Source organism: Bos grunniens, chromosome 7 (assembly GCF_055505025.1).
Source record: "Bos grunniens cultivar Pamir isolate PY7600 chromosome 7, Bosgru_T2T1.0, whole genome shotgun sequence".
NCBI classification, from domain to species: Eukaryota; Metazoa; Chordata; class Mammalia; order Artiodactyla; family Bovidae; genus Bos; species Bos grunniens.
Genome location: NC_141171.1, coordinates 15,540,817 through 15,562,233, shown reverse-complemented (window position 1 = coordinate 15,562,233; position 21,417 = coordinate 15,540,817). Strand labels below are relative to the sequence as shown.

General features: G+C 51.0%; 1 protein-coding gene across 13 annotated transcripts in view; it reads right to left on the bottom strand.

Moving 5' to 3' along the window:
* Nucleotides 1-21,417, bottom strand: part of SMARCA4 (SWI/SNF related BAF chromatin remodeling complex subunit ATPase 4) — a 90,190-nt gene that overhangs the window by 59,372 nt on the left and 9,401 nt on the right. For 8 of the 13 annotated variants that reach the window (XM_086409366.1, XM_086409367.1, XM_086409363.1 and 5 more), the window contains exons 2-11: nucleotides 14,559-14,808; nucleotides 12,565-12,697; nucleotides 11,287-11,667; nucleotides 10,884-10,982; nucleotides 9,741-9,999; nucleotides 7,670-7,796; nucleotides 6,634-6,807; nucleotides 5,120-5,293; nucleotides 3,629-3,796; nucleotides 3,486-3,536 (exon numbers count right to left, since the gene is read on the bottom strand). In XM_086409366.1, coding sequence (XP_086265492.1) covers nucleotides 3,486-3,536; nucleotides 3,629-3,796; nucleotides 5,120-5,293; nucleotides 6,634-6,807; nucleotides 7,670-7,796; nucleotides 9,741-9,999; nucleotides 10,884-10,982; nucleotides 11,287-11,667; nucleotides 12,565-12,697; nucleotides 14,559-14,780 — 1,788 coding nt within the window. In that variant the 5' untranslated portion in view covers nucleotides 14,781-14,808. Of the gene's footprint in view, nucleotides 1-3,485; nucleotides 3,537-3,628; nucleotides 3,797-5,119; nucleotides 5,294-6,633; nucleotides 6,808-7,669; nucleotides 7,797-9,740; nucleotides 10,000-10,883; nucleotides 10,983-11,286; nucleotides 11,668-12,564; nucleotides 12,698-14,558; nucleotides 14,812-21,417 lie in introns of all 13 variants that reach the window. The other 5 variants (XM_086409368.1, XM_086409364.1, XM_086409374.1 and 2 more) reach the window with 1 other exon arrangement.

Genomic DNA, 21,417 nt, shown 5'->3' with positions numbered 1-21,417 from the left:
GTACTGTAACAAATTCAATAAACACTTCAAAAATGATCCACATTAAAAAGAACAAATAAATCTCACAAGTAAATAAATAAAAAGAGTATGGTGAGGGTAATAAATAAATAAATAGAGTGAAACTGGAAAAACTAAAATACAGCACCAGGCGGGGAAAAGAAAACCTCCAGGAAGCATGTATACAGCAGATACCCCAGAGCACACACTCCCATGATTACTCAAGGCTTCCCTCTGGGAAGGGGCTTAGAGGAGGGGTTCAGGGAGAGGGTAGACGACACACCGTTCATTTGCACATCTCACATCTTTTTTTCACATGAGTGTGTCAGGTGAGAATGGCTGCCTTCAGGAGGCAGAAAGGAATGTTCTGGAAGAGAAGGATGTGTGGGGATAGTAGCCCCTCTCTAGGGGGCCTCTTTGCATGGTTCTGACTTTGGGACCAGGCTAATATTTCACATACTAAATAAGTGAGGAGTAAATAAGTGGCCCAGTAGTAAAGAATCCCCCTGCCAATGCAGGAGACATAAGAGACACAGGTTCAATCCCTGGGTCGGGAAGATCTCCTGGAGGAGAAAACGGCAACCCACTCCAATATTCTTGCCTGGGAAACACCATGGACAGAGGAGCCTGGTGTGCTACAGTCCATGGGGTCACAAAGAGTCGGACACAACTGAGGGACTGAGCATACATGCACACAAATAAATAAAACCAACAAGGATTGGGGGGAACCTCACAATTGGGAGGACTAATCTTCTGAACAAAGGATCTGAAGCATATACTTAAAAAATAATAACTTATTTACTTGGGTGTGCCAGGTCTTGGTTGTGGCATGTGCAGTCTTGTTCCCTGACCAGGGATCAAACTCAGGCCCCATTGACAGCTCGGAGTCTTAGCCACGGAAAGTCCCTGGAGCACATATTTTAAATTGAAAACAAACACTGACCGCACGTTAGCCACTCTGAATGTACTTCCTGCGCCTTCTAGGACTCTGCGAATAAGGGATTATACTGTGGCAGACAGGAGTCAGTTTGGGGCTATCATAACATGGGCAGGGAGAAGGAGAGAACGAAGCCAGGGTACTGGATTAGAATTGGAGGTATCAGTGCAACTGCAACATTTTTAATTTATATAACTAGTTAATACATGTAACTACCAAAGTGGATGTGCGTGCATACACACATCTATTTCCTAGATATGTCCGCTGAGAGGGCCCCCAAACAATGAAAGCTCAGTAACAATGAGCACACGTAGATCATGGTTTCCAAACACTCTTTTCTGATGGAAGGAGTCAGGGCTCCCTGGAGGAATGGCTGAGTTCAGGAGGGAAAGCAGATGAGCCTGCTGGTGTGTGAGGAAGTCACAACGCCCTCAGAGAACAATGGGGCAGAGGGACACAGGAGTTAAGGTGAAGGGGTTCCCACTGGCCTAAACTGGAACAGTCTTGAGCATCAAAATATATAATGACAGTGCAAAGATTAAACCAAGTAAATCCATTAGACCAAATGAGAATCCATGAGTCAGTACCAGGGGTCGGCAAACCATGGCCCATGAGCCAAATAAAGAAGAACAGAAGGTTGTGTCCGTCAGCAGAGGAATGGATAAAGAAAATGTGGTGCAGGACTTCCCTCGTGGTCTAGTGGCTAAGAATCCACTTGTCAACGCAGGATACACAGGTTCGCTCCCCAGTGCAGGAAGATACCACATGTCACGGGTAACTAAGCCTGTGCACCTCAGCTACTGAGCCCCGGCTCTAGAGCCCGTGCTCGGCAACAAAAGCAGCCACTGCAATGAGACGCCTGTGCACTGCAACTGAGAGTAGGCCCTGCTCGCCACAACTAGAGAAAGCCCCAACACATCAATTCAGATCCAATGCAGCCAAAAATAAAATAAACTTTTAAAAAAGACAGGCAATAACATGTATTGACAAAGGCGTGGAGAAACCGGAACCCTTACAATAACACAATACTGATACGGAAAAAAAAGACATAGTACATGTATATAACAGAATACTATCAGCCATAAAAAGGAATGAAATTGTGCCATTTACACAGACATGGATGGACATACAGATTGTCACACAGAGTGAAGTAAGTCAGAAAGGAAAATCCCGCATACTAATGCATATATGTGGAATCTAGAAAAATAGTACTAGTGAATTTATCTGCAAAGTAGAAATAGAGACACAGGTGTAGACAACAAATGTATAGCTACCAACGAGGGAAGAGAGGGTTTGGGATGGATTAGGAGATTGAGACTGACACATATACACTACTATGTATAAAATGGACTTCCTAGGTGGTGAAGAATCTGCCCACCAATGCAGGAAATTTAAGAGACGTGGGTTTGATCCCAGGGTCAGGAGAAGGAAATGGCAACCACTCCAGTATTCTTGCCTGGAGAACCCCATGAACAGAAGAGTTTGGTGGGCTACAGTCCACATGGTCACAAAGAGTCAGACATGACTGAAGTGACTTAGCACAGCACACACGTATAAAACAGATAATAAGAACCTGCTATATAACACAGGGAACTCTACTAAATGCTCTGAGCTGACCTAAATGGGATACAGCAGGAACTAACACAACATTGTTAAGCAACACTCCAATTTGAAAAGAAAAAAGGAAGACTTTCCCTTCTTGCAGAAAGCCAACTAATAAACACAGAAGGAATACTGCCTGGAGAAATCACCAACTTGCAACCGTTATGGCAAAAACTGATGCAGGCAAACACAGTGGACGCTGGAACAGTGGGTGGAGGTTTCAGGCGCTACAGTATCTCCAGAGTCTGAGTACCTCCCCAGAGCGTACTTCCAATCACTGCAGTTGGAGACGCCTAGGCTGACACCAAGGGATCAAGGTCAGCACTGAGGGAAGCAATCTACGCCACACACTCCCCATGTGATGCATGGAGAAGGACCCTGCGTCACTCCAGGGCTTCCTGCTGCTGTGAAGGACACCGGAGGGTCAACTGTGAGTCCGTACAAGGGCTGTGGATCAGATGACAGCACTGCGTCAATGTTCATTTCCTGGTTTTGACTGTTGTACACTTATGGAAAAGAACAGCCTTGCTTTTAGGATGTACACATGAAACATACAGAGCAGCAGAGTGCCACCATGTTGACATCTGACTCTCAAATGGCTTATAAAAAATGAGTATCAACAGTGGGGATGTGGGTGATGAACACACAAAGGTTCTCTGTACTGTTCTTACACCTCTCTGGGGAGTCTAAAATTTTAAAGAAAGAACTAAGAAAGAAATAACAGCCCGTGAACAGAAAAAGCCCCAGAAGGAAACACACCCACGTGTGAACGATGTGCTCTCTGGAGAGTGGGGGCAAGAAGGGTGGGGGTTGGCAGGGGACCGAGGGGGACTCTTACCAGCACCATACATTTCATAATTTCAGAACGAAAAAAACTTTAAGGGTGAAATTGACCTAACTTCCGGGGATGGGCTGGCATGTCCACAAGAAGAAAGCCCTGGTTGCTCACCTCGCCATCAGGTCCGATCGCAGGCGTCTGTCCTTCAGCATTTTCTGCCTTCTGGAAGGGAAGAGAGAGACAGTCAGCCCCTGACAGAGAAGGCCAAGGTGCATGCCCACACACAGCCACTCCAGCCCCACCAAGGGGCGCACCTTCTTCTTCTTCTTCTTTTTCTTCTCCTTGGCGACCTGGGCGGCCTTGTGCTGCCGCACCAGCTCCGTGAGGTTAGCTACGTATTCATCTGTCTGCTGCAGGAGGTAGGCCAGGCGCTTGTCCTTCTTCTGGTCGATGAGTTTTCGGTAGCCCTCCTCGTCCTCGGCCTGCAAAAGCGGGTGGTTATGGCGGAAGCTTGTGACTCACCTGTCCACCAGCACCCAGGGCAGCCAACAGACTCAGAAGCCTGTGGGGTGTTGCTAACCAGTGGCCAGACCCACATTTAGGAAGCACTGAGCTCATGGCCTACACTGTGCTCTATACACGCCCTTCACTGATGTGATCTATGAACTCCCCTGCAGAACGTCCCCAATTCCCACCCCTACCAGGCCCCACAGGGTCCAGCTGGACAGACATGGCCCTGCAGGAGCCATTTAAAAGGCCCATCCTGGGACTTCACTGGCGGTCCAGCGGTTAAGACTCCACTCTTCCACTGTGGGAGTATGAGTTCCATCCTTGGTTGGGGAACTACGATCCCACATGCCATGAAACGTGGCCAGACTAAGACTGGGGAGAAAAAAGCCCCACCCCCTCTGTTCACAAGACACCCAAATTCCAACTATTCTCTCCACCTTTTCCGAACCACTACTCTCCCACCTGGCTTTCTGAGAAGACATCAGACCACACTGCCCTCCTCTAGCTCACAGCCTCCCATTCAGGGTCAGAATTAAAGCCGAAGCCCTCCATGGCCTGCCAGGCCCCCCGTGAATGCCAGGAGGTTGGAGGTGGGACTCCAACCTCACTGCCTTGAACCACGCTGTTCTAGGGGGTACTGATTGAGCCCCACACATAGCTTCCTCCTGCCTCGAGTCTATGCTCTTGGCTCCCCTCTGTGCTGGGAGGCACACCCCCCGCCCCAGAGCTCTGCAGTCGTGGGTCAGGCCCACCCTACCTGGAACACACAGTTAATCCCCACTCCCTGGTTCTGCTTTGTTCTCCTCTGTGCACTTCTCACCCCCCAAAACCATCTTGTCTGTCTCTGTGGGCACCTGTCTCTCTAGGGCCAGCATGACCCCATGCGGGAAGGGACCACGTCCTCCTTACTACTGTGGTCCCTGTCCACGCAGCAGGGCTGTCGATATTGGCCCAATCAGAGAACCCTCCGTGAATAATACGTGGTTACATGCAAAGGGGTGGGGAGGTTGGGCACACACTAGGTGGCTGTCCCACTAGGGGGCAGTGCCACCTCCAGCTTTCAGAGACCACAGAGCAGCTGGCTAACTGGTTGAGGTCAAGAGGTCACTGACAATCAGGGTGACCAGGCAAAGACCTGGGGCCAGGTGTTTCGGACTCCCAAATCCTTTCTTCCTCTGTCCCACCTCTAACACTAAGCAGCAAAATGCCCCAGCGTAATCCTGGGTGGTTGATCCCCAGGCTCCCAACACCCATCACCCTCCTGAAGGGACCCAGGTCACCACGGCTGACTGTACCATGAGCCTCCGCATTCTCTCCTTCTCGATTCTTTCGTTCTCCTTCTTCTGTTCCCGCTCAGTGTTGGCGTGGTACGTGGCCACCGCCTTTGTGAGCTTCTGGATTTTGCCTGTGACCGACCTGTGATATTCCTTGAAATCCTTGGCATGCTGAAGAATGCTGTTGAGGTATTCCTGCAGAGCGCAAAGAGAAGAGCCGACTGACTACGGGATGTTGCCCCGAGGAAGACAAAACTCCAAAGCAGGCTTGGTGAAAACCAAGGGGGTGTGATCAAACTGGTCCTGCGACACCGCCTGCTGACAAGGTCCACCATTCTCTGTGGGGACTATGTGGTGGGAAGGGCCCCCCTCCAACCCCGCCTCAGCAGCCAGGGCAATTGCCCTGGCTGGGACAACCTGGCAGGGCCCACTGACCACTGCAAAATCCGCCCCCATCCCCTCCCCCATCCAAACCATCGCTGCGAGGGATTTAAGAAAAATGGCAGAGATGGGCGCCAAAATTCAAGTCCAAGAATGCCTAGCCCAGCGTCACTTTTAACAGTGGGAAGTGGAGAATACGCTGTGTGTCCCAAGACAGGGAAATGGTTTCATAAACCACTGAATGTTGAGCACTCGGAGACAGAAGGCAATGTAGACTTCAGTAATACTTTCAACAGGTCAACATGTCTATATATTTTTTAAAGACAGCTATTTAACTTATGACTACTGTGTTTATATAGAGGGAAAAAAAAAAAGACTGCAATGATATATACCAAGAAGTTAACAGTGGTTAATCGCTAAATGTTGACTTTTTGTTATTTTAAACTATGCCAATAACAGACACTGTTTGGAGAAAAACTTTAGAAAATACAAATATTTTTATATTAAGTAAAACAAAAAACATAAATATAAATGTAAACAGACAAAATAATCCCAAACCCTGCTTGAACAGAGAATCTGGTCTCCCTGACAGACCCTGTAACCACCTCAGTCAGATACTGCCTCTGCTCAGGCCTTCCGTGGCGCCCACCTCACTCCCAGCACAAGCCTGAGTGGTTCCCTCTGCCACAGGGCCCCACACGCCTGTCCCATCGCCTCCCTGTCCTCACCTCCCTCCCTCCCTCACGCACGCTCCCCCCACTCTGACCACATGCAACACCAGCGTGCCGTCCAACCCCAGGGCCTTTGCATCTACCCTCTGTCATCACACATCCGTGTGGCTCCTCCCTCGGGTCTCTGCTCAGACCCCACCTTCTCGAGGAGGCCCTCTCTGAACGACCATCCTGTGTGAATGGCTCCTCCATCTCTGTCTATCCCCATGTCCTGTCTCCTGACACCCTACTAACTCCCCAAACGTCATATGTGCGTTTGATTACAGTCCATCTCCCCGACTGTCTTTACTAGTTTTGTTCACTGAAGTACTCTCGGCGCCTAGAATACTGTTATGATGAACAGAGACACACGCAGACTGTGTGTGCAGACAAAAACTGGGACCCCAAAGTGCGGGGCTGACGACCTGCACCCCAGGGATGCACCTGGTGCTTCTGCCGGCGCTTGCGCTCCTGCTCGATCTTCTGCTGCTTCTCCAGCTTCTCGGTGATGCGGGCCTCGCGCAGGGACTGCCGCTTGCTGCGCTTATAGGCCTTGGCGTTGAGGGCCGTCTCCAGGGCTGTGTCCCTCCTCATGCACACCACCACCTCCTGCCGCAGCTTCAGGAAGGAAGGGGAGAAATTGGCAACTGGTATAACTCGGTGATGCCCACGTGCCTCCACAATGCAAACCAGGCAGCGGGCTGCCACACCCAGGAGGACCCGAGAGCACAAACACACGCATGGAGAGGACCTGGGGGGGCAGTGATAGCAGGCACCCACAGTGCAGGACACGGCTGCCCCTGGACCCCCAGAGAGCGCCTCTCACATCTTCAGGTCTCCAGCTTTGCCCTCCCGCAACCACACACCAAAGTTCTTACTGCTCATTCAAAAGCAAAGGACCCTCAGAAATAGACCCATCCAAGCCTCCTGCTGCAAGCTGGCCACGGCCACCTTAAGGAAGGCCCACACTTGCTCATTCCAATGGCAGGACGAGGAGAGGAAGCGGGGACAGTGGGTGACTGTGATGGGGAGCACTGTGGCTTAAGGGTCAGGGTATACTTCATAACTGTCCCAGGGACTTCCCTGATGGTCTGCTGGTTGGGTATCTGCCTTGCAATGCAAGATACACAAGCCTGACCCCTGGTCAGGAAACTAAGATTCTATATGCTTTGCGACAACTAAGCCTGTAGCCACAACTATCAAGCTCTCAAATCACACCTAGAGACCTCACGAGCCACAGCTACTGAGTCGGCACACTCTGGAGCCCATATGCCACAACTACTGAGCTTGTGCTTAACAAATGAAGATCCCAAGTGATGCAACGATGATCTTGCATGCCACACTAAGACCCAACGCAGAAAGAGACAGAGCGAAAGAGAGATTAAAAAAAAAACTGCCCAGTAAGCATCTCTCTGAATCTGAGCATCAGTATTGGCAGGAAGGGTCTCTTCCTAACCCCACAGCCCACATCTGCGCCCACCTGCCTCTGGAAGTTCAGCAGTCTGAGGGCCTTGAGCTCGATGGTAGCTTTGGTTCGCAAATCCCCGGCCAGGGACCCGGGAAGGTTTTCAAGTTCCTGAATTCGGTGTGCAATGCGAGCCTGCAGCCTAGGGTGCGAAGATGGAAAAAATGACCCATGACGTGAGATCTCACCAGTTTACAGGGAAAAGAATCCTCATCAGTGGAGTCCAACACTAGTTCTGAGACAGGAGAGGGCAGAGCAAGGATGCACACAACAGACTGCGCACAGGACGGCAGTCACAGAGGCCCCAGGAGCCGCAGCACACAGGAAAGCTCAAAGCGCACAGCCGGCTTCTGGCATTTCAGCAGTGGGAGCAAATCTCTGGAGTCAGGCGGGCCGGGGCCTCCATCCCGGCCCTGGAAATCTACTCAGCTATGAAGTGGGGAGACCCCTCAGAGCAACCCTACAGACTTGGTCTCAGGTTCAAACAGGGGACTTCCCTGGAGGTGCAGTTGTTAAGGCTCCGTGCTTCCACTGCAGAAGGCACAGATTCGATTCCTGGTTGGGGATCTAAGATTTCACATGCTGCACGGCACAGCCAAAAAAAGAAAAAGGGCGGGGTAGAGCATAAAGTTCAAATGGAATAATCCCCATATTTTCACACACTTAATTACTGAGCACCTACTGTATGCCAAGGAACACTCGATGTGTGGGGCTTCAGCACTAAACAAGACTAACCAGGGCTCTTGGTTGCTCTCACAGAGTTCATAAGTTTATCAGGAAGAAAAGCCATAAAGAAATTAAAAAATTAAGTATCTACAGCTATTCCAAAGAAGTACTTTGAAGAAAGGGCTGGAGATGAGGGGTGTGGGAGACAGAGTCTCTCTCACACGGAGGCCTTGGCAATAAAGTTTAAATAACCACAAGCAGTCATGCACAGGACGTGCAAAGGCCCTGGAGCAGGAATGAGTCTAACCTGTTGAACAGAAAGAGGAACCAGGAGAGTCAAGGAGGTGAGGACAGAGCACTGGGCAGGGGTTAAAGACAAAAGGGTTGCAAAATTGATAATGGGAAGCCAGTTTTAACCCAAGAAATAGGTGTAATGTAAGTTACCTGAGGGAAAACAGCCTGCACAGGCAAGGCTGCGAGCACGGAGGCTGGGGAGGAGTGCGGGCCAGCTGGCAGGGTGAACTGCGCTTAGGGAAAAGAAGCTGAGAGTTCACCAAGGGGACACCGCGAGCAAGGATCAAGGTCCCATGGCCCATTTGGTGCTGGATGGTAGGTACATGGGAATAGAGACAGAAGGGAGACGGGCCATATGGACAGGCCATCTTTAAGCCATTCGGATGGAGCAGGAGGGGAGGCACCCGGGCCCAGGCGCTGGAGCTCCAGGGCTCATCACAGCTGGAGATACACTCTGAAGACTGTCATTAAGCTGAGTCACTGATGTATCTGGGGATTTGCGGTGAATGAGGCAAGGCCCCCTCCCTGGACAGAGCTGCCATTACTCAGGGAGGCCAGCCCTGAAGAGATTATAAACACAATGGAGAAACAGTGGGAGCGTGAGGCGTCCAGGGAGTGAATCTCAGGCACCTCCAGAACTGTCGGACAGGGTGATACAGATCTACTGTGTGCCAGGCCCCTCACACAGTGCCCAGTGCCCAGGAGGCCCGGGCAAGGCAGACAGTGAGTGACGTTTCAGAAACGTCCACAGCAAAGCTTGCCAGGAGACTTTTTGAATGTGGATGAGCCAAAAGTTGGATAGGAGAGGAGAACCAGGCATGTTCATTCTAACACGTATCTATCTGTACAACCTCCATGGAGGGCAGTATTGCAGAATCTATGAAATTTCCTCGTGCACATAAATCCCCTGTACCCAAACTAAGCTGTGTGGACACATTTATTCTGACACACATGGGGTTTCTCTGCAAGGATGCACACACACCAGGAACTAGAAGGCTGGGGACCAAGGCAGGAGGGAGACCTCTGGTTGCATACCCCACTGGCCTTTACAACTGAGCACCACCATCAACGCGTGTCAGAGCTGACAGGGTTGGGGGGACACCCCTGGCTGGTGGCAGGACCTCACCTGTATTCCCGTTCCTGCAGGATCTCCACGGGGTCCAGGCCCCGCGGCTTCTGGATCGGGGTGATGCGGCTCTGCTTCTGGTGGAGCGGCACCATGGGGGCAGGCTGGGCTGGTTGCCCCGGTGACTGTGTCTGGGGCGGCATCACAGGGGAGGCAGCGGGTGGGACAGCAGGGGGTGCGGGCGAGGGGCGCCCTGTCGGCTGTGGGGGTATCAGCTTCTGAGGTGTGCTCGTGGGGGCAGCAGCATTCGCCATGGGTCCTGGGGGGAGACAAGAAGTGGGCCACCACGTTAAGTCCCAGGTCAGCCTTGGGAGGTGAAGAGCCTGTGGGGTGCTGACTGCCCCGGGGACAAGCTCGTCCCGAGGCTGACACGGGCTGGGCAGCTTCCCAGCCCCCCACCCCTCACTGCCCCATGGCTCCTCACTTTTGAGAGGTCTGGCTCCCTGTTCTTCTTTGAGGTCTCAGCCTGCACATCCCTTCCCCAAAGCCCCTACTGGTCCAGGTGCCGACCCGGGGTGGGTATGGGGTGAGCCTGCCTTTCACCCACCCCAGATGCAGCAGAATTTGATTTACAGGACTGGCTCTTCAATGCCCATCACTGATCCTCAGGCCCCAAGACGACAGGAATGAGTCTGTTTTATCCACAGCTTTGACCTCACAGATATAACCCTCAAATAAGTACTAACTACATTTTACACCGAACACAAGGGTGACAAAACCCTGAGTCACCCTGCCCTCCAGCCTGCCTCCACAGCGCTGGGGGCATTTTCGGGAGGGAAAGGGGTTGGCCGTGACCTCTGGGCCCAGGGCACTACATCCTGAAGGATGGTGTCTGCTCTGCAGCCTCTCACTTGAGTCCCACAGTGGACTCATACCTTACTGTCCCTCTCTTCCTGCTACTGGCTCAGAGACCCCAGGGTCACTGTGACCCAAAAGACAAGGGTGGGTAGGTAGAGAGGAATGGGACCAAACCCAAGGCTCTGGGAGCCAAGCGAGGCCAGGTGAGACCCAAAGAAGATGGCAGAAGCAGCAGACGTGTCCCCGACCCACTCTCTCTGACCGGGTTCATCTCAGGGTCTGCACAGTGTGAACTCAACGTGGGAGTCAGGGCACAGACGTGTCAGTAGGACGGAGGGAACTCACCTTCAGGCCAGGGCTTGGGAGGCCCTCCGGGGGGCTGGCCGGGCATCCCAGGAGGCACGCCTGAGGGTCCTGGAGGGGGCATGTTGGGCCCTCCCATACCTACATGCAAGGAGAAACAGACCAGAGGATAAAACGTGTCCTGTGTTTATACCTGCACCGGTCCCACACCCTGCCCCCACCACGGGCAGCCCTGGCTCCAGGGGACACATCTAACAAGGAGCCCCTTGGTGTGGGCGCCAGAGCAGACAAGGGAGCTAGAGAAACACCATTTATCACCAGCAGCCCTGGTGCCGGGGAAGCCAATGGACGGCAGAGCCCAGACCTGCCAACGCACATGTCCACATTCCTGTCGGCTGGCCCTGAGATCCCTCCCCATCCCAAGGGCCGGGGCGGTGGGCCCTACCATGAGGCCTGCTGTAATTTGGAGGTGCTGGTCCAGGGCTGGGCCCGGGTCCTGTCGCGGACACGGAGGGCGGAGGTAGAGCTGGCATCTGTGGCTGCATCCCAGGCATCGGCCGCTTGCCCTGCACGGCCATCTGCAGGTGGTCGGGAAGGGGCTGCCCCCGGGCCAGCATCTTGTAGGCCATGATCTGCGCTCTGAGCTGGTGCAGCTGGTTCTGGTTGAAGGGTGTTGGGCCCCGGTTCTGCTGCCCCAAAGCCTGCGGGTCAGCACCATCCAGCGGGGCCCCTCCAGGCCCAGATGACATCTGTGGGCCCGAGGACGGGCCACTGGCTGGAACTGGGCTGGAGGCGTGCTCAGAGCCGCCCAGGGGTGAGGGGTAACCTGTGGGGAGACATGGGTCTGGGCAGTCACTTGGCAGCACATTTCCAGTGATTTTTAAGGAAAAGATGGGGCCCAGCTTACACTGGCCACTACCCTGAGACAAGGACAGCCAAATGACTTTGTACTCATGATTCAAACAGAGACGCCCAGAGGGCACACGCTCACAGCCTGGTTGGCAGCCTGCATAGCGCTTGGTTCGGCCCACTTAGTAACTTGCCAATGATTAAAGCAGAGGTGAAAAAAATCCAGGCTTTCTCTGGGCCTGCCTCCCTGCCCCTCACCTTGGGCAGATCCACTCCCCTCACTTCCCTTACCTGCAGAGCCCCTGAGCTTCCAGCCCCATTGACAGGAAGCCACCCCCATTGAGCAAAGATAAAGCCCAGCCCTGCCCCCTTCCTGAGACTCTGACTCAGCAGGTCTAAAGCAGGGACCAGGCGTCTGCTTTCTCTTTCCTTTTTTTCCAGCTGCGTCACAGGACTTGCAGGATCTTAGTTTTCCAGATCAAGAACTAAGGATGGAACCCAGGGCCCCAGCAGTGGAAGTCCTAACCACAGGACCTCCAGGGAATTCCCAGAGTCTACATTCCTAATACACTCCAGGGTGACACCAGAGCCACTGTCCTAAGGACCCTGTCCTGCCCAGCCCTTGTCTAACAGCTGGCGTGGAACATGGTTTCATCCCACCAGTATCCACTCTCCTGGGGCTGCTCTGGGACAAGACGGCCTGAACAGGGCGCCAGCTAAGCCCAAGCTCAACAGCCCTCCATGGCAGGGTATACCACAAGGCTCAACTGTCCTGGGTCCTCGGAATCCATCTATGGGTGACTCCTTTAAGAAAGTGAGCTTGGGACTTCCAGAGGGCGAGAAACATGAGGAAAGAGGAGAAAGGAAACCGTACCTTGGGAGTGCTGGTCCATGGGGCTTGGTGGGGGCCCCATGCCTGCATGGCCCCCTGACCGCATCCCCATCCCCTTCATCTGGGTGTAGCGGGGGTCATCCGACATGCCCTTCTCATGCATGGACTCCATTGGCTGCGAGAGTGGACAACAAGGCAGGATCAGCAAGGGGGCATGGGAAGAGACAGCACAGAAATGCACCACACGAGAGAAGTTCAAGGTCACTGAAAACGTGCATTCAAGTCACCAGGCACTTATTGAGCCGCCATGGCCAAGCTTAGGTCCAAGACGTGGTCCTGATGCCTACTTAGGTGTCAAAGCATGTGCGTGAAATAACGCCAATTAGGGGACCTGCAGACTGGTGACCTAGGGGCACGGGCACAGCCGGACGAGGACCCCAGGGGAAGGTGGGGGACAGTTTCTGATGGCCCAAATCTCACAAGGGAAGCACACACAGAGCTCCAGGTCAGGAGCGGTTCTAGCCGTCACAAGAAGACCTTGTGACCACAGGGACCCTCTAGCCCGGGAGACTGTAAATCAGAGACAGGCAGTAACTCCTGCCCACGAGGTACAGTAGCAACAGTCAAATGTCCTCACTGATCCCAGATCGGCCTCCTGCCTGCTAGCGGGGAGAGGGCCATTTATAACATTGTTCTGCCCCTCCTAGGAGACACGGTCAGATCTTGGTGGGACAGAAACACACAGCCTCCCTCCTGATGTTCAGCACTAAGCGCTCCCCCCATGGAATGGCTGGCAAAGTGGACGTCTTCCGAGACCCTCCCAGGCTCGGATGCCAATGTCCACCTCTCTGGTCTAAGAGGTGGCCAGGCAAAGTCAGCCACAGCTCAATGCGTACTGTGAAAGGAGGAGGAGGAAAAGGCGCGGGCCAAGAGCAGAGGGCCAGCTTCCTAACCAGAAGCAGCGTAGGGCCCTTGGGATGCTGAGCAGACCCCTGGGTGGGGCCTGCCCTCTGCTCCTTCTCCCCTGGGCTTGGGGAGCTGAGAGACAGGCTCCCCTCCCCCAGGGCAGGAGCTCTCTGCAGGCAGGGGAAGGGGCGGGGACCACCAGACCTCAACTCTTGGGCCAGCCAGACACATGGCAGGTGTCTGAGAGACGTGTCAGGTGTCCAGGAAGAAACAAAACAGAGAGGGGAAACGGAGGAGAAACGGGCCTAAGTCAGCATTAAGGGCAGCGGTCAGAGAATCGTCAACAGCTTCAACAGCTTTCTAAGAAGAAATGACCAGACAGATACTGCACCCAAGTTGACAGGAATATATGGGTGATGGGTAGGGGGGAGGGGTCACCTCACTGTGCCGGAGGTCAGGGAAAGCCAAAGGGATGAGATGGCTCTGCTGAGTGACCATCCCGCTGAGACCCTACTTCCTCATCTGCAAAATGTGCACAATACATACCTGCACCTGATGGGCTGGCAGGAGGGGATTAAGTGAACTGGGGTACGGACACATGGACAGCCCGGCAGGGAAGCCAGAGGGGTAGGCAGAGACCCCTCATCCCCAGGCCTTGCGTCTCCTACTGTGATGGCCACCTGTGATCCCAGATGCTTGAAAAAGGCACCTTTTCCTTTAGATGCTTTTTATCCATAAGAAAGTATTTCCTCCAACCACCTCCCAGGAATACAAAAAAAGAGAAAATTATATGTGTGAAAAGAGGCTTTTCTCATCTCACTGGCTAAAGCATCCTTGATGCGCCCAGGTGAGTGGTCAGGACAATGATACCCAAGTACAGGATCAAGTGGGGACACAGGGCACTGGCTGCTGTGCTCCGTGAGTCACGCAGGTAAGCCAAGCAGGAAACCACGGGCTGTAGGCCATCTTTCAGGATTTGGACACTTTTATTCATTAATAAAACAACAGTCATGAGAGACCCAGGGTTAGGACGGCTGCCAGCTCGCAGTGGGGCTCAGGACACACTGTGCACCCCCCACCACTGCGCGTGTGGACCCAGCTGGTGGGGCTGAGGGCCCGGGGTTCCCTACCTTGTGCATCTGGTGCATGTTGTCCTGAGGGTACCCTCCAGGGCCCTGGGTAGGGATGGGGTGTCCTGCCGAGGGAGGCCCTGGGCTGGGTCCCATGATGCTGTGGGCGGAGCCAGGGGAGGGGCCCGGGCTGGGGCCCAACATGGCTCCGGGGGAGGGGCCCGGGCCGGGAGAAGGGCCTGGCCGAGGAGTTCCGCCCAGGGCTGGGTCCGGTGTGGACATCTTCACAGGAGCTGCGGACAGTAGTCTCCTGCTGGGAAAAGAGTCCTGGTCAGTGTGCGGGTCACAGCCCCTGGCTGGGGTGGGTCACAGCAGGTCAAGGACGATCACACACGGTCAGGTCAGACAGAGCCTCTGACAGGCACCCCCAGCCACCCAGGCCTTTCTCCCCCATTCCTCTCCGAGCAGATGATAGTCAGACACCCAAAAAACCCAAGTGCCTTGAGGAAGGGGTGGGACCCAGGAGGTGGGGCACCAGGTGACAGATACTGCCTGGCGTGCCCTGGCAGCTTTCTAGTTATGACAGAGGGCGCGTCTCAGGGAAGAGCTGACACAGCCTTCATGCCCTCTGAATGCCTGCTCATCTTCCCATTTAAGAAAAAAGAGGAGTGTGACTGAGGCTCAAACCTTTGCCGACAACAGCATGTGACTGAACCTTCATCAATTCAACTAAAACAAATATTCATGGCAAGGAATGCTGGTTTCAACTTAATGCAGTGAGACCAAGCTTCCTTTAAAATAAATGAATCCAAGTTTTAAAAGTAGGCTCCTTTAAAGAGCCTACATAACTAAGGGCATAGTTACATAACGAACTACATAACTAATGACAAATTACATAACTAATGGCACTCTGATATCTCAAATACCTCCAAAGTGATATTCAGGACTTCCCTGGTAGTCCAGTGGCTAAGACTCCATGCTTCCAGTGCACAGGGCCTAGGTTCAATCCCTGGTCAGGGAACTAGATCCCACATGCCGCAACTAAAACCCAGTGCAGTCAAATAAAAAAAATTTTTTTTTTAATTTAAAGTGATACTCAAGGGCTGCAAACTAAAATCTGATACCCAGAATTATGACCCAGAACCTCCACAAGATTCAAAAATCAGCCCAAAAATTCCTAATGTGAGCTGAGTCATGATTCCTTTGGCCTATGAGCTGATTTATAAGGGCTTTCTATAATAAGGGTTCAATTTTCAATCTGCTGTGCAGTTATATGTCCTTAACAAAGATTCTCCTTAATGTAACAACCCCTTTCCTGATGACAGAGTAAGGCATTCTCAGTGCTGAAATATGGAAAATACAAAAAGAATACTGAAAAATCACCAATCAACCCACCAGACTCAGAGGTTACATGTCTGCTGGCCCTGCAGACAGCAAGAAACAGTCTTGCCCTCTTACCCTCCCAGGAAGGTGAGCTGAGGGGTATCTGTGGGGAGGAAGGGCTACAGCTCCTCAGAGTCCCCCAGAGCTGTGACAACAGAGCCCCCAAAGGAAGGAGGTCTGACTGGTGCTGGCGCCGGGACCCCGCCACACTCCAGGGCCTCTCCTTCGAGGCTACTCCACACACAGGCAGATGCTCGCTCTACAGGGCTACTCAGCACATTCCAGGCACGGTTTCCCTTCAGAGAATCATACTTAGGACCCTTTCATCATTTAGTAGTCTGCAAGCTGCAAATTCTAGCGGTTCAACCAAGTTTCCTGGGACTGATGCATTCTGTTATTTTAAAGTCCCCCTCTTGCTTTTTTTTTTTTAATTGCAATATAGTTAGTTCAGTGTTGTGTTCCTTTCTGCTGTACAGAATCACTTTGCTGTACAGCAAAATGAATTGGCCAAGTGAATCAGTGGATATATACATATACATATATCCACATTTTTCTAGATTCTTTTCCCATGAAGGTCAGGCTTCCCTGGTGGCTCAGTGGTAAAGAATCCGCCTGACAAAGTAGGAGACTCCAGTTTGATCCCTGGGTCGGGAAGGTTCCCTGGAGAAGGGAAAGGGTACCCACTCTAGTATTCTGGCCTGGAGAATTCCATGGACTGTATAGTCCGTGGGGTTGCAAAGAGTCAGACACGACTGAGAGACTTTCACTTTCACTTAAATTTTACTAGGCTCTCCTGATTTCAAGGATAAATCTTGAAAAGGTATAGGAACATTTTTGGGGATACTTTAAACATGCTTTATTTTACTTTCTAATATTTTGGCCACAACACATGGCATGGCATGTGGGATCTTAGTTCTCTGACCAGGGATCGAACCCGTGCCCCCTCCTTCTGGAAGTACGGAGTCTTAAGCACTAGACCACCAGGGACATTTTAAATTTTCCTGATTTAAAAAAAGAAAAAAAGGTCTTCCTGTGACAGGTGCGGGTGTATCTTCCTGGATAACAGATCAAAAGCCCGTACTTCTTCACTCCAGTTTCACAACTAAATAACGGGAACAAAGAGGATGAGAAACCTCGGCAGGCCCAAATACCTCCCCTGCCTGTGAACACATCCAACCAAACGAGCAAACATTTCTCCATTCTGCCTGCATCCCGGGTCTCCTCCAGAGCTCCAGGAGCCTTGGAGATGAACTCTAAATACACCCAACAGGAGCGTCAGAGAACATGCTCACAATCCCTTCCCCACACATCCCAAACCCAATGTGCTCAAGAAAAATCAAACTTTAAAAAAACAAAGAACAATTGCTTCTCGGCCTTTTGGCTAAGATCAAGTGTAAAAAAACAAAGAACAAATTCGAGACCAATTCATTTGGAAGCAAAATCTGAGATGATTCAAGAAGACCTTACTCAGAAAACTTTAAGACACTAATGAAAGGAACTGAAGAACTTTCTGGGTAGTCCAGGGATTAAGAATCTGCCTGCCAGTGCACCAGACACAGGTTCAATCCCTGCTCCGGAAAGATTTCACATGCCACCGTAAGCCCGTGCGTCATGACTACTCAAGCCCACGCACCCTAAAATCTGCCTGTGCTCCAAAACGAGAAGCCACTGCAGTGAGAAGCCCGCATCCTGCAGCTAGAGAACAGCCTCTGCTTGCGCAACCAGAGAAAGCCCGTGCAGCAGTGAAGACCCAGCACAGCCAAAATAAACGAACAGAAATCTCACACACGAACACACACACACAAAAGAAGAATGAAACTGAAGATGACACAAAGAGAAGGTACACTGTGTTCGTGGATTGAAAGATAATACCCAAACCTCTCCAGGCAATCTACAGATTCAATGCAATCGCTATCACAATATCCATGGCATTTTTTTTTTACAGAACTAGAACAAATAATTCTAAAATCTGTATGGAAACACAAAAGATCCCGAATTACCAAAGCAATCTTGAAAGAAGAATGGGGCTAGAGGTATCATGCTCCCTGACTTCAGACTGCTCTACAAAGCCAGAGTAATCGAGAGTATGGTGCCGGCACAGAAACAGACACAGAGATCGATGGAACAGAATAGAGAGCCCAGAGGCAAACCATGCAACGAGGGTCAGCTGATCTACAACAAAGCAGGCAAGAATACATGCAGAAAAAAAAATATGCACCCAAATGCTCACAGCAGTATTGTTTACAGCAGCCAAGACATGGGAGCAACATAAGTGTCCACCAACAGATGGATGGAGTAATAGTCTAGACAGTGGAATATTACCCCACCATAGAAAATATTGAAACTTTGCCATTTCCAACACGGATGGACCTGCCAGGTACTCTGCTTAGTCAATTAGGAGAAAGACAAATACTCTGTTATCACTTACATATGGAACCTAAAAATAAACCATATAGATATAACAGAACAGGAAGAGACTCACAAATACAGAGAACAAACTGGTGGTTACCAGTGGGGAGAGATGAAGGAGGAGGGGCAAGACGCAGGTAGAGGATGAGGAGGTACAGACTAGTATGTATAAAATGAACTACAAGGATATATCGTGGAGCATAGGGAGTAACAGCCAACGTTTTATGGTAACTTTAAATGGAGTACAATGTAGAAAAATGTTTGAATCACAATGTGGTATATCTGAAAGGAATGTAATATTGTAAATCAACTGTATTTCGGGCTTCCCTGGTGGCACAGACAGTAAAGAATCCACCTGCAATTAAAGAGACCTGGGTTCGATCCCTGGGTTGGGAAGATCCCCTGCAGAAGGGAATGGCTACCCACTGCAGTATTCTTGCCTAGAGAATCTCATGGATAGAAGAGCCTGGTGGGGTACAGTCCATGGGGTCACAAAGAGTTGTACATGACTAAGCAACTAAGCATGCACACACACACACACACACACCTATACCTCAATTTTAAAAAAAAAAATGTGGGACTTCCCTGGTGGCCTCGTGGTTAAGAATCTGCCTTGCAAAACACAGGACGCAAGTTCAAGCCCTGGTCGGGGAACAAAGATTCCACATGCCAAGGAGCAACCAAGCTTGCACACTGCAACTACTGAGCCTGTGTGACACAACTAGAGAGTGTGTGCACCTCAATGAAAGATCCCACATACTGCAACAAAGATCACACATGCTGTAACTAAGATCCAAAATAAATACTAAGAAAAAAAAGCAACCCATTAGGCACCGGTGCTTGTACCACCCATGGACACAGGGGGGCAGACCTACAGCATCGCATGGGTGTGGAAGGAAAAGGGAAGCAGGGAGCAGCCCTCCAGCCCCCGCTGCAGCCTCTCGGGCTGTGGCATACTTGAAGGGTCCAGATCCCAGGTGTACAGCTACACGAGTCCTAGATCAGATATGGCACCTCCACGGCACCTGCTTCCAGCCGTGACCACCACCCTCCCGGCGGAATCCCTGCTCTGATTCTCTCACTGTAGGTTAGTTCCACCTGCTACTGAACTCCGTCTGAAAGGAGGGTCATACAGTTTACTTCTGCACAACGTCAGGTCTGGGAGGCGCATCCATGCTGCAGGGACACCATCAATTCTCCTGTTCCCAGTTTTGGCCAGCACATGTAAGGCTGATGTGAACAATGTCAGTAGGGGGACGTGGGTGCACATTTTCCTTGTGCATGGTCCAGGAGGGGAACTGCTGGTCATAAGGGAGGCATAATAACGTCAGCTTGGCAGATATCGTCAGTTTTCCAAATTAGCAAAATAATCACATTCACTGCCCTCCCTGCAGCAGCAGAGTAAGCATTCTAGTTCCTCTAATTCAACATTTGGTGCTGTCGGTCTTTTTAATTTGTAATCGTTCTACGGTTTAAATTCTATTTCCCTTGTGACGAACAGTGTGCCTTTTCACAGGCTCAATGGCCACCAAAAGATCCACTTTTATACAGGCTCTAAGTTTTCACTAACATTTTATTGGGGATAAGTGATTACAATTACTGTCTCTCAGTGATGAAAGGAGAAGGCAATGGCACCCCACTCCAGTACTCTTGCCTGGAAAACCCCATGGACAGAGGAGCCGGGTAGGCTGCAGTCCATGGGGTCGCTAAGAGTCGGACACGACTGAAGTGACTTAGCAGCAGTAGCAGCAGTGATGAAAACAAGTTCTTAATTTTAATGATGTCCAATATATCAAGTGAAACTCACTCAGTCGTGTCGGACTCTTTGCAACCCCATAGACTATACAGTCGATGGACTTCTCCAGGCCAGAATACTGGAGTACCCTTTCCCTTTCTCCTTTCCCTTCTCCAGGGGTTCTTCCCAACCCGGGGATCAAATGCAGGTCTCCCACATTACAGGTGGTTCCTTTACCAGCTGAGTCACCAGGGAAGCCCAAGCTGGAATCAAGATTGCTGGGAGAAATATCAATAACCTCAGATATGCAGATGTCACCATCCTTATGGCAGAAAGCAAAGAACTAAAGAGCCTCTTGATGAAAGTGAAAGAGGAGACTGAAAAAGTTGGCTTAAAACTCAACATTCAAAAAATGAAGATCATGGCATTCAGTCCCATCACTTCATGGCAAATAGATGGACAAACAATGCAAACAGTGACAGATTTTATTTTCTTGGGCTCCAAAATCACTGCAGATGGTGACTGCAGCCGTGAAATTAAAAAGACCCTTGCTCCTTGGAAGAAAGAATATGACCAACCTAGACAGCATATTAAAAAGCAGAGACATTACTTTGCCGACAAACATCCGTCTAGTCAAGGTTATGGTTCTTCCGGTAGTCACGTATGAATGTGAGAGCTGGACTATAAAGAAGGCTGGGTGCCGAAGAATTGGTGCTTTTGAATTGTGGTGTTGGAGAAGGCTCTGAAGAGTCCCTTGGACTGCAAGATCAAACCAGTCAATCCTGAAGGAAATCAATCCCGAATATTCACTGGAAGAACTGATGCTAAAGCTGAAACTCCAATACTTTGGCCACCTGATGTGAAGAACTGACTCACTGGAAAAGACCCTGATACTGGGAAAGACTGAAGGCAGGAGAAGCGGACAACAGAGGATGTGATGGTTGGATGGCATCACCAACTCAATGGACATGAGTCTGAGCAAGCTCCAGTAGTTAAGTGATGGACAGGGAAGCCTGGCATGCTACAGTTCATGGGGTCGCAAAGAGTCGGACATGACTGAGCAACTGAACTGAACTGAATTATCAAGTCTGTTCTTCTACAATTAATGGTTCTGGAGTTCTGTTTAAGAAATCTATGTCTATCTGTGACAATGAGAAATAATGTATTTGTGGTCTCTACCTTCAGTTCTTGACAGAATTCCTAAAATCCATGCAATTTCCTATGTGATAAGGGTGATAAGAGCATCTTACACAGAGCTCCAAAATCCCTTAGAATTCCCTCAGAGACAGGACAGTCTTTGGTTCTAATGAGGCTACTCCAGGTGGGCTCCTGAATAACTTAGGATGGGAGCTGGTGAGAAGAAAGACGTTAATAGTTTAGAAACTTCAGCTC